Source organism: Nerophis lumbriciformis, linkage group LG26, assembly GCF_033978685.3.
Source record: "Nerophis lumbriciformis linkage group LG26, RoL_Nlum_v2.1, whole genome shotgun sequence".
In the NCBI taxonomy this organism is placed as follows: domain Eukaryota; kingdom Metazoa; phylum Chordata; class Actinopteri; order Syngnathiformes; family Syngnathidae; genus Nerophis; species Nerophis lumbriciformis.
In genome coordinates this window covers 12,613,952-12,630,841 of record NC_084573.2, presented here as the reverse complement: position 1 = coordinate 12,630,841, position 16,890 = coordinate 12,613,952, and the positions used below count along the sequence as shown (strand labels likewise).

The 16,890-nt window shown below is 41.2% G+C and overlaps 1 protein-coding gene across 1 annotated transcript in view; it reads left to right on the top strand.

Moving 5' to 3' along the window:
• LOC133623885 (rho-associated protein kinase 2-like) overlaps positions 1–16,890 on the top strand; it is a 123,120-nt gene that overhangs the window by 37,332 nt on the left and 68,898 nt on the right. Inside the window, exons 7-8 of the mRNA XM_061987352.2 lie at positions 5,082–5,220; positions 10,070–10,161. Of these exons, the coding sequence (XP_061843336.2) occupies positions 5,082–5,220; positions 10,070–10,161 (231 nt within the window). The remainder of the gene's footprint in view (positions 1–5,081; positions 5,221–10,069; positions 10,162–16,890) is intronic.

Genomic DNA, 16,890 nt, shown 5'->3' with positions numbered 1-16,890 from the left:
GACAATCTCCATTGTCAACGACAGGCAGGAAAATACAGATAAACACATAGCCTATGTTCTAAGCATAGGCTCATACGTTTTTAAGTTGAAATAAAAAAATAAATAAAAAATGTGCCTCATAAGCCTTACGCTGTCAATCACGCGCACAAACTTAAATTATACAATAACATATGTATGTAATCTCTATTTAAACAAAAATAAATTAAATAAATAATAATAACAAATTACCTGCAACTTATTGGCCAAGGCAAATAGCTGAAGGGGGGAAATCAAACCCATCAGACTGCACTTTATCATCAAACTTGAATTATAATGAAAATAGACGGTCGCGACAAACAAAGCAGGCTAAATAGCCTTACATTGTCGCCAATCGGAGATGCGCTTCACTTGAAAGCGAGGCCAAATAATTAACACACAGTAGTATATCTCGAATAGAAAAAAACACAATAAACAACGCAATTGCCTTAATTCCTTTGCATTGTAGTGCACCCAAACAACACGTAACCACCAATATTATTTAGCTGACCGAACTCAATATAGGTTAGACATGGGCTTATTTGGTATAGCCTATAGGTAATGTAGACTAATTCGTTTAACATATCCAACCGTATGTCTACTTACTTTTTTTTTTGTTAGCACTATGCAGGAATAAAATGGCATCTACAGTGCCAGGATTCATGCGAGAGCGCCTGGCCTCTAAAATGCGCCCTGCTGTGCTGAAGGAGCGCTCAATTGCGCCACTTGTTGCTGGGACGCGGTGCCTGATTAATAATTGACTGTTTCAAAGAGTGCTGCTCGTTTTTCGTATGTGGGTAACAACATTTAACTATGTATATATATTTCCGAATTGATTCAACCGCCATCCGCCCGCATCTATTTAAAATCTATTTTTATCCGCCCGACCCGCGGTTTATCCGCGGACTCCGCGGTTGTGTCCGCAAACCGCGCATCTCTAGCGTGCTGGTAGGAGATGATTCATTTCTCATAAATCATACACATTGCAACAGACAGGAACGAAACAAAAGGAAAGCGTGCCGTTCGCACGAGAAGCTAAAGCAAAAACTTACTTAGCACAGGAATACTAGAAGCTAAGGTAGCTTTAGCACAGGAATCATGAACTCGAAAACCAGAATGCCAATGTTGCAAATGCAAACAATGAAGCCACGACGAGTGACCGGAAAAGGCAGGCTTAAATAGAGTCTCTGATGAGAAACAGGTGCGCGTACAAGGCAGGTGAAAATCATAAGTAACCATGGTGACTAAAACAAACCCCCGAAGTGCACAAAACAACTAAGGAAGTTCAAAACTAACAGAACTAAACAAAACATGATCCGACCACATCATAATACATCACAGTTTCATATCATTTCACTTTACAGGAGTAGGAAGAAGTAAAGCTTATTCAATCTTACCCCTTTCCCACTTCAGAGCGTTTACAAATATATACATCATTTACTGACCTTTTTATAATAAAATATCTGTGAATTAGTATATCCAACAGTTTTCTAATATGTAATTAATTAATTCAGCCATTATTAATATACTGAGATGAAGAATATCTTATTTTCAATAAGGTTGAAAGTATTTCTCATAATTCTTCTTCTTTGTACTTTGTAAGCACTATTAAATTGAACAACCTCTTAAACTGGATCATATCAGTACAATGTTTAACATCTTTACTTAATCCATTCCATCATTTAATTCCACATCATTTTAGCTGTTTGCAATTTTATCAAATCATCGAACTTTAATATTTTTGACTCAATAAATAAAGTGTTTGTATGTTCTCTATATCCAACATTATGTATCAGTCTAATTGATCTTTTTTGTAACACGGTTAATGAATGTAGCGCACATTTGTAGTTATTTCCCTACATTTCTGCACAATAACTCAGATATGGTAATACTATAGTAGCGAGCAGGAGAAAATGTGAAGTGATTTGTTAAACCAAATATTGTGTTTTTTTCCATATGCAACAATCTATCTGGACTCGATAAGAGCTTCGATAAGGAATCGGTTCGATAAGAGGATTCGATAATAGGCCCGAACTCGATAATTTCTTATCAAACATCATCCCTACGCACCGGATTATAAGGCGCACTGCCGATGAGCGCGTGCAGTCAGGTTTTTTTTTCATACAAAAGGCACACCGAATTATAGGCCGCATTAAAAGGGTCATTATATTATTTTTTTCTAAATTGAGAACACTTCCTTGTGGTCTATCTATCCATCCATCCATCCATTTTCTACCGCTTGTCCATTTTGGGGTCGCGGGGGGTGCTGGAGCCTATCTCAGCTGCATTCGGGCGGAAGGCAGGGGTACACCCTGGACAAGTCGCCAACACAGATAGACAGAAAACATTCACACTCACATTCACACACTAGGGCCAATTTAGTGTTGCCAATCAACCTATCCCCAGGTGCATGTCTTTGGAGGTGGGAGGAAGCCGGAGTACCCGAAGGGAACCCACGCAGTCACGGGGAGAACATGCAAACTCCACACAGAAAGATCCCGAGCCACATGTACTAACCCCTGTTCCACCGTGCTGCCCACCTTGTGGTCTACATAACATGCAATGGTGGTTCTTTGGTCAAAATGTTGCATAGATGATGTTTTACAGATCATCTTCAAGCCGCTTTCTGACCGTTGCTTCAGGATGCGCCTTAATCTTATTTACGTGGCTAACCTTCGGCAGCGTCTTCTCCCTGTCATCTTTGTTGTAGCGGTGTAGCGTGCAAGGACGGGCGTGGAAAAAGTGTCAAAAGATGGAGCTAACTGTTTTAGTGACATTCAGACTTTACTTCAATCAATAACGGAGCAGCATCTCCTCATCCGTGGCTCTCGAGTGCAACAACAACGCCAGAAATGTGTCCCGTGAAAAACAGTCCGACCGGAATCCTCTAATAACTAAAGTTCTGTGGGTGAATTATGTAAACCCACTACACTGGTATCTGTTAGTGTTTCCATAGTGAGATATAAGTTAGAACTAGGGCTGGGCGATATTTCAAATATACTCGATATATCGCGGGTTTGTCTCTGTGCGATATAGAAAATGACTATATCGTGATATTCGAGTATACGTTCTCACGCAGTTGCTTTTAGCTGCGGGCATTACACTGCATGCGTTTCCCACTCTTTCTTGTATCTCCTTCTCACAGAGACATAAAACAAGCGCACCTTCTTACATACGTCACATACGTATACGCCCTCGCGGAGCAGAGAGGTAGCGGCATGGGTAACGTTAGCTGTGGTGCGAGTGGTAATACGAGAGAAAGAAGGTGCGAATCTGGTAACAAATGAAGGAAGAATTAATTCCCAAGAAAAACAGCAGGGGGTCCATCATCTGGCGGTGGTTTGGCTTCAAGTGGGAATATGTCGAACAGACAACCGTAATTTGTCAAGTGTGGGACAAAAGCGTTGCTACAAAAAGTAGCATTACTGCTAATATGTAGCATCATTTGAAAAGTCACCCGCTAGAGAATGAAGAGTGCTTGAAACTCCGCATGTCAACATCTCCGGCCGGTGCCACACCAACAAAATGCAGAGGCAACCATTTCCACATCAACAACGTATGAAAAAAATGTCAACAACAGAAGGAGATAACATCCGCAGGAATCTACCACATAGCGAAGGACATACACTATTTGATTTCCAATTATGCAGCTCATTTTTATTTGACACTTATTGAAATATCTTGTGTGACATCATGCACAAAAGTGCACTTTATTTGTTTTAAACTATTGTAGTGGCGTTCTGTCAAAAAGTGCACTTTAATTTAGTGTTGTTTTGATATGTCATCTTCGTGACATCATGCACAAAAGTGCACTCATAGCTTGTTTTAAAATGTCTCTGACAATCTTGCACTTTCTGTTTTGGAAATGACATGAATGTTTGTGCCACTGCTTAATAACTGTTTAATAAATACACTTTTGCTCAATTGACTTAGTTGTGATTTCCCTCTCTGCATGAAAGTTTAAAATGAGCATATATTAATGCAGTATGAAGAAGAATGTTTTAATGTAGACACATAGAATCATCATACTGCTGTGATTATATGCATCAAGTGTTCATTCAAGGCTAAGGCAAAATATCCAGATGTGTATCGTCTATCGTGACATGGCCTAAAAATATCGAGATATTTAAAAAAGGCCATATCGCCCAGTCCTAGTCAGAACTTTACGCTACTTTATATTAGAAATGGCAACAGCGGAGGATGAATGTCCCATAACAAGAAGATAGTGAAAAAGAAGAACCTTATAGACTACGGCATCGTCGCGGACGTGCGCAAATTTTCAGAACATATGCAGATCTCAAATACACATCAGCAGGTACCAGAAGGTAAGAAAAGTTTGTTTTACATAATATTGTGAAACAAAGCGCCAGATAATTTGTCTGCTAATGGGTGCCATTTTGCGGTCCTTATACACACACCATAGTAATACTTGTATCTCTGACTACGGTAGCCGTAATGGGCCGACAATTCATCAAGCGGTGTGGCTTCAAAGGAATACTAAAACATTTTGACAGATTTTTGAGTGCCGTGTGTAATGTTCTTTATTTTCAATGGAACATTTAAAGTTTTGGTGTTGTTTACTTGCATCATATTACATTAAAGTTAAAGTTAAAGTAGCAATGATTGTCACACACACACTAGGTGTGGCGAAATTATTCTCTGCATTTGACCCATCACCCTTGATCACCCCCTGGGAGGTGAGGGGAGCAGTGAGCAGTAGCAGTGGACGCGCCCGGGAATCATTTTTGCTGATTTAACCCCCAATTCCAACCATTGATGCTGAGTGCCAAGCAGGGAGGTAATGGGTCCCATTTTTATAGTCTTTGGTATGACTCGGCCAGGGTTTGAGCTCACAACATCTCTTATGTGTGACCATCATCTACTGGTCACACTTATCATTACACCATGTACCAAATAAAATTGCTTCGAGGTCCGTAAGCACAACTAGAATTATTCCGTACATAAGGCGCACTGTCGATTTTTTTGAGAAAATTAAGGGATTTTAAGTGCGCCTTATAGTCCGAAAAGTACAATACTCAGATAATAATTCTCATCTTCCCACGCAGGGGAGACTCCTTTCTACACCGAATCCTTGGTTGGAACCTACGGGAAGATCATGAATTTCAAGAACTCCCTCGTCTTTCCAGAAGATGCGGAGATGTCCCAGGAAGCCAACGATCTCATCCGTGCCTTTCTCACCGACAGGTTTGTACTTTTCCGCCGTGTTCCACTTTTATTCTCTCTGGCTCTTGACTAGGGATGATACTCGAAACCGATTTTCCCGGTTGTTCGATAAGAAAAGAACCGAGTCCTCGGACTCGAATCCCTTTTTGAGAACCGGTACCCGTTATCGAGACCACTGTAGTAAAGAAAAAGAGTTGGTTCTTTGGTTCTGGGAACAAATCCCGTTTCGACCAGAAATGCCCCGTGTGACATCACAAGAAATTACGTCACGTAGCTCAGTCATTAGGCGCAGATAGCGAAAGCAGGAAAAACAATGGACCGGAAAAAGCGCTCCAAGGTGTAATAAAGTTCAAAACAAAAGGTATAATCCAATGAATAACTTTACTGAGAGATTTGAGCAGGGTACAAACACATGACGAACACTTTTACGACCAACCGGAAACATAGCAACCAGGCTAGCAACGCACCTCCTTTACGGCAGCTGTCGCAACGTTCTTAAAGCAACCGCAACACATACATATATATACAACATACATCTCCCTTTTTTAACTTTTGTTTTTCTTTTCTTGTAAACAAAACAAAATCACACTGTATATGTGTTGTCTGTCTAATTATAAATAATGCAGACGAGGCGTGTTTGCTGAGTTCTCGACGTTTACTTTCACAGCGTGCTCATAACCTCATTCTTAGCTGCCGGCGTGGCGACATGCAACAACACTTTTCGGGGCTACCGCGCATGCTCCTCACTCCCGTTGCATTCTGGGTAGTGTAGTTGTTATATTCCCTAACTCATAACATCACATATTTCCCCCTAAAAAGAAATAATGTTAACTCAATAGTGTATTTCTTTTTTTAGCTTTATCTTTTCATTTTTTAGCATTGTAACCACATTTGCAAACAACTTTTCTCTTCATAGAATTTTCTTTCAATAAAGAAATAAAGTGCAAAAATGTCAAAGCATTATAGCAAACAGTTATGTCAAATAGCAGCAGAAGTGCACTTTTTGGAGAGCTGTATTATTTTCAGTTTTTTGCCCAAAGGACTGATTTTATTTAACACTATATTATTATTTATACACCTATAGTGATCACAGAGACAGGTTGTTTTTGTGTTACTGTATATATTTGTTTCTGTGAAAAATCCCACTTAATATACTTTGGGTAACAACAGTCAATATTTATTTATTTTATTCTATTTTTTTAGGGAGGTAACAGTCAATATTTATTTATTTATTAGATTTTATTTTTTTCTTATATAATAAAAGTGAGCTTTTGTTAAACCAAATATTGTGTTTTTTTTTCCATATACAACAACCTATCTGGACTCGATAAGAGAATCGATAAGGAATCGGTTCGATTACAGGATTCGATAATAGGCTCGAACTCGATAATTTCTTATCAAACATCATTCCTACTCTTGACTGTAATTGAGCAGAACAACGGCGCCCTCAGGAGTCGTGCAATACTCTGCATGGATGTAGCTAAGTATCTGGTAGCTAGCTTCATGCTTTTCTTGATGCATCAATTTATTTCAGACTGAAACAACAGCACCTCTGCTGGCTGCAGCTAGGGAGTGCATGCCAATTTTAATCAAGACACATCAACATCATGAATTCCACACAATAGACATAGTTGATCAGAATGAAGGTGATGTTGATAGTTTATTTAATGTCCTGAGTCGCCAGCACACAAGTAGGGATTGGAGGGACTGTATGTGACCTTTACGCTGATGCTTCGAAGGCGCTAACTTTCAAATGTGTTTTAAGCTTTATATTCCGCCCTCTTACGGCTTTCAGCACGTAATGATGAAACTACGCCCGTACATAGCCTGTACTTTGTGTGTTGTCAGCTAATGAAAGCAATCTAGATAGCTAATGTTGGCTATTATTAAATGTATATTGATTACAAATTGTTAGTTGCTTCTCTAGGACTGCTTTTGTGTATGTGCATGTGCTCCCTGTATACACAGTACAGGCCAAAAGTTTTGACACACCTTCTCCTCATTCAATGCGTTTTCTTTATTTCCATGACTATTTACATTGTAGATTGTCACTGAAGGCATCAAAACTATGAATGAACACATGTGGAGTTATGTACTTAACAAAAAAAGGTGAAATAACTGAAAGCACATTTTATATTCTAGTTTCTTCAAAATAGCCGCCCTTTGCTGTGATTACTTTTTCGAACACTCTTGGCATTCTCTCATTGAGCTTCAAGAGGTAGTCACCTGAAATGGTTTTCACTTCACAGGTGTGCTTGAAGCTCATGGAGAGAATGCCAAGAGTGTGCAAAGCAGTAATCAGAGCAAAGGGTGGCTATTTTGAAGAAACTAGAATATAAAACATGTTTTCAGTTATTTCACCTTTTTCTGTTAAGTACATAACTCCACATGCAATGTGAACTCACTACACCAGTATGTTTTACCGCTTTCATGGCGGGTTTACTGACAGATATAAGTAAGAACTTTACACTACTTTATATTAGAAATGGCAACAGCGGAGGATGAATGTCACATAACAAGAAGATAGAGAAAAATAAGAAGCTCATCGACTACGGTGTCGCCACGGACTACAAAGGCGGATGCGTGCAATTTTTCAGGACTTATGCAGATCCCAAATACAGATCAGCAGTTACCAGAAAGCAAGAAAAGTTTGTTTTGCATAATATCTGCCATATTTTGCATAATACGGCAGATAATATGTCTTACCTTATACACACACCATAATAATACTCCTATGTTGAAGCACAGTACAATCCATCAAGCGGTGCGGCTTCATAACTTACCGAAGTCGTACTAAAACATTTTGATAGATTTTGGGGTACTGTGTGTAATGTTCTATATTTTCAATGAAACAGGCGGATCGGTGCGGCGTCTTCAGTAATGCGGACGCTGTATCGATCCGTTGTGGGGAAGAAGTAGCTGAGCCGGAAGGCAAAGCTTTCAATTTACCGGTCGATCTACGTCCTCACCTATGGTCATGAGCTTTGGGTTATGACCGAAAGGACAAGATCACGGGTACAAGCGGCTGAAATGAGTTTCCTCCATCGGGTGGCGGGCCTCTCCCTTAGAGATCAATCAATCAATCAATCAATGTTTATTTATATAGCCCTAAATCACAAGTGTCTCAAAGGGCTGCACAAGCCACAACGACATCCTCGGTTCAGAGCCCACATAAGGGCAAGGAAAAACTCACAACCCAGTGGGACGTCGATGTGAATGACTATGAGAAACCTTGGAGAGGACCGCAGATGTGGGTGACCCCCCCCTCTAGGGGAGACTGGATGCAATGGACGTCGAGTGGGTCTAGTATAATATTGTGAAAGTCCAGTCCATAGTGGATCTAACATCATAGTGAGATAGGATCAGAAGCTCTGTCATCCGGGAGGGTTTCAAAGTAAAGCCGCTGCTCCTCCACATGGAGAGGAGCCAGATGAGGTGGTTCAGGCATCTGGTCTGTATGCCACCCGAACGCCTCCCTAGGGAGGTGTTTCGGGCACGTCCGACACGGGGAAGACCCAGGACGCGTTGGGAAGACTATGTCTCCCAGCTGGCCTGGGAATTCCTCGGGATCCCCCGGGAAGAGTTGGACGAAGTGGCTGGGGAGAGGGAAGTCTGGGCTTCCCTGCTTAGGCTGCTGCCCCCGCGACCTGACCTCGGAGAAGCGGAAGAAGATGGATGGACATTTAAAATGTTGGTGTTGTTTACATGAGTCATATTGCCATCACATTGCAGTCTACACGTATCTCTTATGTTTGACTGCCATCTACTGGTCACACTTATCATTACACCATGTACCAAATAAAATTGTTTCGAGGTCGGTAAGCAAAACCAGAATTATTCCGTACATTAGGCGCATTGGGTTAGAAGGCGCACTGTCGAGTTTTAAGGGGAAAAAAAGGATTTGAAGTGCGCCTTATAGTCCGGAAAATACTGTAAGTGTCAAAGAGTCCGCCAAAAGAGGTTGGTAGAAATATAGAGTAGAAATGCACCTGCAATTGCAAGAAATGCAGTCTTGATTTTCAAATGTTTCTTTCGGGGTTTGCGTTGCAGCAATTAGTGCTGACATAAATTTAGTTTTTGTTTTCTCAATTTTCCTCTTTTTGTCTCAAAGTGTGCTCACATCCCTGATAATGATTAGGAGACCACACAAGTCCACTTTTGTCAAGAGCGTTAAAAGTAACGTGAGTGTGTACCGTCTTGCTTGTTCACCAGCCCTTTCGCCCTTAAAGGGGACCACTTCCTATTTACATTAGTAGCTCCGCCCCCCTCTCCGAGTAGGCTCAAACAAGACCCTTTCTGCCTTAATACAGAGGAGCCTTTCAGGTTTCCTCACTCTGTTTATTTACTTTCTCGCTCGCCATTCTCTCACCACAGGTGAAAAAAATTCTGCAGTGACACTCACTCAATCAAAAATCCTCTCCTCATCCTACCTTTTTTCTTCAATTGTGGTCATGTTTCCATTGCCCTTTTTCTTATACCTTCAGGGGTTTTAAAGATCCCTCTTCTCCCTTTCCCGCCTATGTGTGTTCTGAGTTTGGAATGTCCCACACGTGGCAAGGCCAGGCTGCCGCGCCCCTCCGGCTGTGCACCCAGCAGTGGAGGAGGGAGGAAAAAGCGGGGTTAGGGGGAGAGAAAGTGTAGGTCGAGTTTTCGGAGGGGTGCAGAAGGAAGCAGCTCAGTGCAATAGTTGATTTAGCTAGAGGACCGAACATCTGTTTTCGGAGGTGGTTGTGGTCATGTGGTTGTCCATGCTGGTCACCATGGCTCACGCCTAGTGGTCAGTCCACTGAACAGTAGCTCTGATGACATGATGATGATGATGGTGGGAGGTACTCGCAGTCTGATTGCTTCACCTTCCCGATCTGTGCAGGGAGATTCGTCTGGGCCGCACAGGAGTGGAGGAGATAAAACGTCATCCCTTCTTCAAGAGTGACCAGTGGACCTTTGACAACATCCGAGAGAGTAAGTGTCTTTTAGAATGATTACTTCATCGTTCACTACTTGTTTTGACCTTTTTAGAGGTAATTGAGGTTCAGTTTTATTTAGAGATGTCCGATAATGGATTTTTTGCCGATATTCCGATATTGTCCAACTCTTAATTACCGATTCCGATATATACAGTCGTCGAATTAAAACATTATTATGCCTAATTTTGTTGTGGATGCATTAAACCAGTGTTTTTCAACCTTTTTTGAGCCAAGGCACATTTTTTGCGTTGAAGAAATGCGGAGGCACACCACCAGCAGAAATCATTAAAAAACGAAACTCAGTTGACAGTAAAAAGTCGTCGTCGCAATTGTTGGATATGACTTTAAAGCATAACCAAGCATGCATGACTATAGCTCTTGTCTCAAAGTAGGTGTACTGTCACCACCTGTCACATCACACCCTGACTTATTTGGAGATTATTGCTTATTTCCTGTGTGTAGTGTTTTAGTTATTGTCTTGCACTCCTATTTTGGTAGCTTTTTCTCTTTTTTTGGTATTTTCCTGTAGTAGTTTCATGTCTTCCTTTGAGCAATATTTCCCGCATCTACTTTGTTTTAGCAATCAAGAATATTTCAGTTGTTTTTATCCTTCTTTGTGAGGACATTATTGATTGTCATGTCATGTTCGGATGTACATTGTGGACGTCGTCTTTGCTCCACAGTAAGTCTTTGCTGTCGTCCAGCATTCTGTTTTTGTTTACTTTTCAGGCAGTTCAGTTTTTGTTTCATTCTGCATAGCCTTCCCTAAGCTTCAATGCCTTTTCTTAGGGGCACTCACCTTTTGTTTATTTTTGATGTAAGCATTAGACACCTTTTTACCTGCACCCTGCCTCCCGCTGTTTCCAACATCTACAAAGCAATTAGCTACCTGCTGCCACCTACTGATATGGAAGAGTATTACACGGTTACTCTGCCGAGCTCTAGACAGCACCGACACTCAACAACAACACATCATTTGCAGACTATAATTACTGGTTGGCAAAAAATATTTTTAACCAAAATAGGTGAAATTAGATCATCTTCCACGGCACACCAGACTCTATCTCACGGCACACTAGTTGAAAAACACTGCATTAAACAATGTAACGAGGTTTTCCAAAATAAATCAACTCAAGTTATGGAAAAAAATGCCAACATGGCACTGCCATATTTATTATTGAAGTCACAAAGTGCATTATTTTTTTTACCGTGCCTCAAAACAGCAGCTTGGAATTTGGGAAATGCTCTCCCTGACAGAGCATGAGGAGGTTTAGGTGGGGCGGGGGTAGGGGGTAGCGGGGGGTGTATATTGTAGCGTCCCGGAAGAGTTAGTGCTGCAAGGAGTTCTGGGTATTTGTTGTGTTCATGTTGTGTTACGGTGCGGATGTTCTCCCGAAATGCGTTTGTCATTCTTGTTTGGTGTGGGTTCACAGTGTGGCGCATATTTGTAACAGCGTTAAAGTTGTTTATACGGCCACCCTCAGTGTGACCTGTATGGCTGTTGACCAAGTATGCATTTGCATTCACTTGTGTGTGTGAAAAGCCGTAGATATAATGTGATTGGGCCGGCACGCAAAGGCAGTGCTTTTAAGGCAAGCCCCCAATATTGATGTCTGGGTGGAAATCGGGAGAAATTCGGGAGAATGGTTGCCCTGGGAGATTTACGGGAGAGGCACTGAAATTCGGGAATCTCCGGGAAAATCGGGAGGGTTGGCAAGTATGACTGGGAGACTCAACTGCTCTGTACTTCTCCCTACGTCTGTGTACCACTCCGTACAGCGGCGTTTTAAAAAGTCATACATTTTACTTTTTGAAACCGATACCGATAATTTCCGATATTACATTGTAAAGCATTTATCGGCCGTTAATATCGGCAGTCCGATATTATCGGACATCTCTAGTCTTACTTGATGTTTGGCTCACATGGGTCCTATGTGCTCGTCTTGCAACATGCAGAATTCCTCAGAGACATTAAGGAACTACGAGTATGTGCTATGTGAAGTTTATATTTGAGTACTAAAAGCTAAGGCAGAACATTTGTACGTATTCCAGAAACACTGACTCACTAAATAAACATAAGCCAGATATAATTGCTGTTTTATCTGGCCGTTATCAAAGTTGCCGTGCAAGCATTGAGTAGATACATGCCACATTTTGCATTACGCTTTTTTGCAGCACGAGCAAGGCACAGGAATACAATAACCCTGCAAAGCCGCAGGAATCACACTTTTTAAATGTAATTACAACTTGGCTTGAATTGAGTGTCTTAAAAATAGCTATTTGTATGTCACTGGCTCTAAACGGGGAGGAGGGGAAATAACTCCACCAACTGCTAGCATATGTTACCAATGGTGGTTTGAGGGAATAGATTTAACAAATAAATCTTTTTTTTTTCTTTATTTTTGTTTATTGAAATGTTTTCTTTTGTATTATTTTGGGGGGAGTAAAATAAAAAAATAAAAATTGCATGCGACCTGAATAAAAGGATTCACGGCTTATGTACAGTACAGACCAAAAGTTTGGACACATCTTCTCATTCAACGTGTTTTCTTTATTTTCATGACTATTTACATTGTAGATTGTCACTGAAGGCATCAAAACTATGAATGAACACATGTAGAGTTATGTACTTAACAAAAAAAGGTGAGATAACTGAAAACATGAGCTTCAAGAGGTAGTCACCTGAAATGGTTTTCACTTCACAGGTGTGCTTGAAGCTCATCGAGAGAATGCCAAGAGTGTGCAAAGCAGTAATCGGAGCAAAGGGTGGCTATTTTGAAGAAACTAGAATATAAAACATGTTTTCAATTATTTCACCTTTTTTTGTTAAGTACATAACTCCACATGTGTTCATTCATAGTTTTGATGCCTTCAGTGACAATCTACAATAGAGATGTCCGATAATATCGGACTGCCGATAATATCGGCCGATAAATGCTTAAAATGTAATATCGGAAATTATCGGTATCGGTTTCAAAAAGTAAAATTTATGACTTTTTAAAACGCCGCTGTACGGAGTGGTACACGGACGTAGGGAGAAGTACAGAGCAGTTGCGTCTCCCAGTCATTCTTGCCAACCCTTCCGATTTTCCCGGGAGACTCCCGAATTTCAGTGCCCCTCCCGAAAATCTCCCGGGGCAACCATTCTTCCGAATTTCTCCCGATTTCCACCCAGACAACAATATTGGGGGCGTGCCTTAAAGGCACTGCCTATGCGTGCTGGCCCAATCACATAATATATACAGCTTTTCACACAAGTGAATGCAAAGCATAATTGGTCAACAGCCATACAGGTCACACTGGGGGTGGCGGTATAAACAACTTTAACACTGTTACAAATATGCACCACACTGTGAACCCACACCAAACAAGAATGACAAACACATTTCGGGAGAACATCCGCACCGTAAGGACAAATATCCAGAACCCCTTGTAGCACTAACTCTTCCGGGACGCTACAATATGCTACCGCCCCACTCCCCACACACCTCCTCATGTTCTCTCAGGGAGAGCATGTCCCAAATTCCAAGCTGCTGTTTTGAGGCATGTTAAAAAAAAGAATGCACTTTGTGACTTTAATAATAAATATGGCAGTGCCATGTTGGCATTTTTTTCCATAACTTGAGTTGATTTATTTTGGAAATCCTTGTTACATTGTTTAATGCATCCAGCGGGGCATCACAACAAAATTAGGCATAATAATGTGTTAATTCCACGACTGTATATATCGGTATCGGTTGATATCGGAATCGGTAATTAAGAGTTGGACAATATCGGATATCGGCAAAAAAGCCATTATCGTGCATCTCTAATCTACAATGTAAATAGTCATGAAAATAAAGAAAACGCATTGAATGAGAAGGTATGTCCAAACTTTTGGCCTGCACTGTACATGCCAGATGCCATGCTCGCTACAATATATCGGATGCGTGAAATCAGCGCCTTTCCACACATCTTTTAAAACTGTTGTCCTTTTTCTGTGTGCCTGCTGCCGTACCAGGAATAGGGCGGGTTATGGTTGGTTGCGGCTTGTTGGAAAGTGAGCGCCCTCTGAGCGGCCACCTAACCGTGGCATGCAACATCTCTAATCTATCAATTTCTACAATAGTTTGGGCCTGTAAAGAGTTCTAACATCTTTGATGGAACGTGCAAAATTGTACTGGACATGACAATGTTAGGGCAGTATGTCTCTTGGTGTATACGACTACTTCACCTGGCTTCCATTATGACAACACACACGACTTCTGATCAGAGTCTGGCAAGTCTGGAATATGAAACCACCACTGCGCTGCAAAAATGACCCGCTACCATCCTACTAGGCTCCGTGCAGTCGTCGCCATGGATGGTAGGCAGCACACCCACCCTCTCGTAGTCTCCTCTGGGCGGGTGGGGCCAGCTGTGCAGCAAAACCTAATGAGAGGGGGCATCTGAGTCCTGGCTTTGCTCCCGCTCTTTCGATGTCACTGTGGCCTGGGCTGCCTGTCATTAACCACCCTCTATCAGGATGCATTCTTGGAAACTGAGCCACAAGGGCCTCCGTGGAGCGAGCCGGTTCCCCTTTTCCACTCACCATTTTTGGCTTTTTATTTTCTTCCCTCTACTTTTTATTTGTCTTGATTAGTTTCTTTCTTTTGCATGCTATTTTCAGGTTAAAAGAAGTGAGGGAAAGAATTACTGTAACTTATTTGTGATTTAATGATAGTTAACCTTTATTATTATTTCAACCTTTTTTGAGCCAAGGCACATTTGTTTCATAAAAAAAAATACAGAGGCACACCACCAGCAGAAAAGGTTAAAAAATTAAACTCCACCAGGTTGTTGTGCCTTATTTTGAGTTTGTTGTTGTTTCCTGGGTGTAGTGCTTTAGTTCCTGTCTTGCGCTGTTATTTTGGTGACCTTTCCTGTTTTGTTGGTGTTCTCCTGTAGCAGCTTCACGCCTTCCTTTGAGCGCTATTGTCTGTACCTGCTTTGTTTTCGCAATCAAGACTATTTAAGTTGTGCGTACGCTATCCTTCTTTGTGGGGACATTGTTGATTGTCATGTCATGTACGGATGTACTTTGTGGACGCCGTCTCTGCTCCACATGCTGTAAGTTTTTGCTGTCGTCCAGCATTCTGTTTTTGTTGACTTTGTAGCCAGTTCAGTTTTACTTTTGTTTTGCATAGCCTTCCCTATTCTTCAGTGCCTTTTTCCTAGCGGGACTTGCCTTTTGTTAATTTTTGGTTTAAGCGTTACATACCTTTTTACCTGCACGCTGTCTCCCGCTGTGCTCTGCATATTGGGATCACAACAAACCATCCTTGATGCGTTCCGACTTCTACAAAGCAATGTGTGCTGCCACCTACTGATATGGAGTTTTACATGGTTACCCTGCCAAGTTCTACACAGCACAGACACTAGACAACGGCACATTATTAGCAGATTATAATTATTGATTTGCAAAATATATTTTTTGGACCAATTAGGTGAAGTTGCATCATTTCCCACGGCACACCAGACAATATCTTACGCGCGGCACAGTGGTTGAAAAACACTGCCCTATGTGATATAGAGACTTTCTTTTATCGTCATTCAGATTTTAACTTTATAGTACAGATAAGAACAACATTTCGTTGCATTAGCTCCTTATAGTGCAGGATAAAAGAGCAATAAGGTGCAGAGTGTTTGCATTTACAAAAGAAGGTGCAGATGTAAATAGATTTACTGTACATATAAATATATAAAAGTGCAATATAGTATTGCACTTTTGCATATGTATCCACGTTTACGAATGTATGTTATTTTAGAGGTTGCCCTCGAGTGGGTTTTTCAGACCACCACACTCTGCCAGGAGAGCCAGGAATTTCAGGGTATAACACTGTTTTATTTTCGTAAAAAAGGTGCAGAGGCTTTTGCTTTTCAGCAAAGTGTCTTGGTCTGCTGTGTCCGCTCAGCAGCACCTCCAACCCCGACTACTCGTCTCATCACGGCTGCTGCTAATAAAGGCGACAGGTGATTAGATAACAAGGCCCACCTGGGCCATCTACGCACCTGTCGCTGTCTTCGAGGCCGGTCCTGGCAACACCCCGTTCCGCGGCAGGCCCGCAGGCCACGCCCCCCTTCACAGTTATATTGTCTTTGTAATCCAGTAAATTATACCGTTTTTTGGTGGGAATCGAGGGGATTATTTTGATGTGTTCAGTTTGAAGGTTAGAGTTTTTTTTATTTGATTTGATTGCAACATTGTTAGAATAGGAAATATGAAGTATACACACTTTCTCCTAAGAACACTCTGACTCCCAGTATAACTTCTATTTTTAACAGACTGTAATCCTGGTACATCACTGCGCGTTTTCAATAAACACCGAATTAATCTCATTCTTGCAAATTTGAAAAATAAGAAAATATTGTTTTGGTGTAATTGCGCCCCTTAACCACTACTTGGCAACATGAGCGTACATCTCAGAGCTTTGATGAGTGTAAATGAGTTAAACTGCCATTAAGCTGCTGAAATGCAATGAGAATGACCTTGGACAGTTATATATAAGATGTCAGATACATATAAAAGACTTGCGTGAACTCAAATAACTCAACTAAGTCCTGCCTGCTTTCTTTCATTCTAGCTCACTGTGAAAATATTTTGTGTCTACTGTATCAAAAAATCAATGTTGTCGTAAATTCTTGACCTATCAAAGGCTGTTATTTCCCAACCTCAAATATTCCACTCTTCAACCTAATTTTAGAA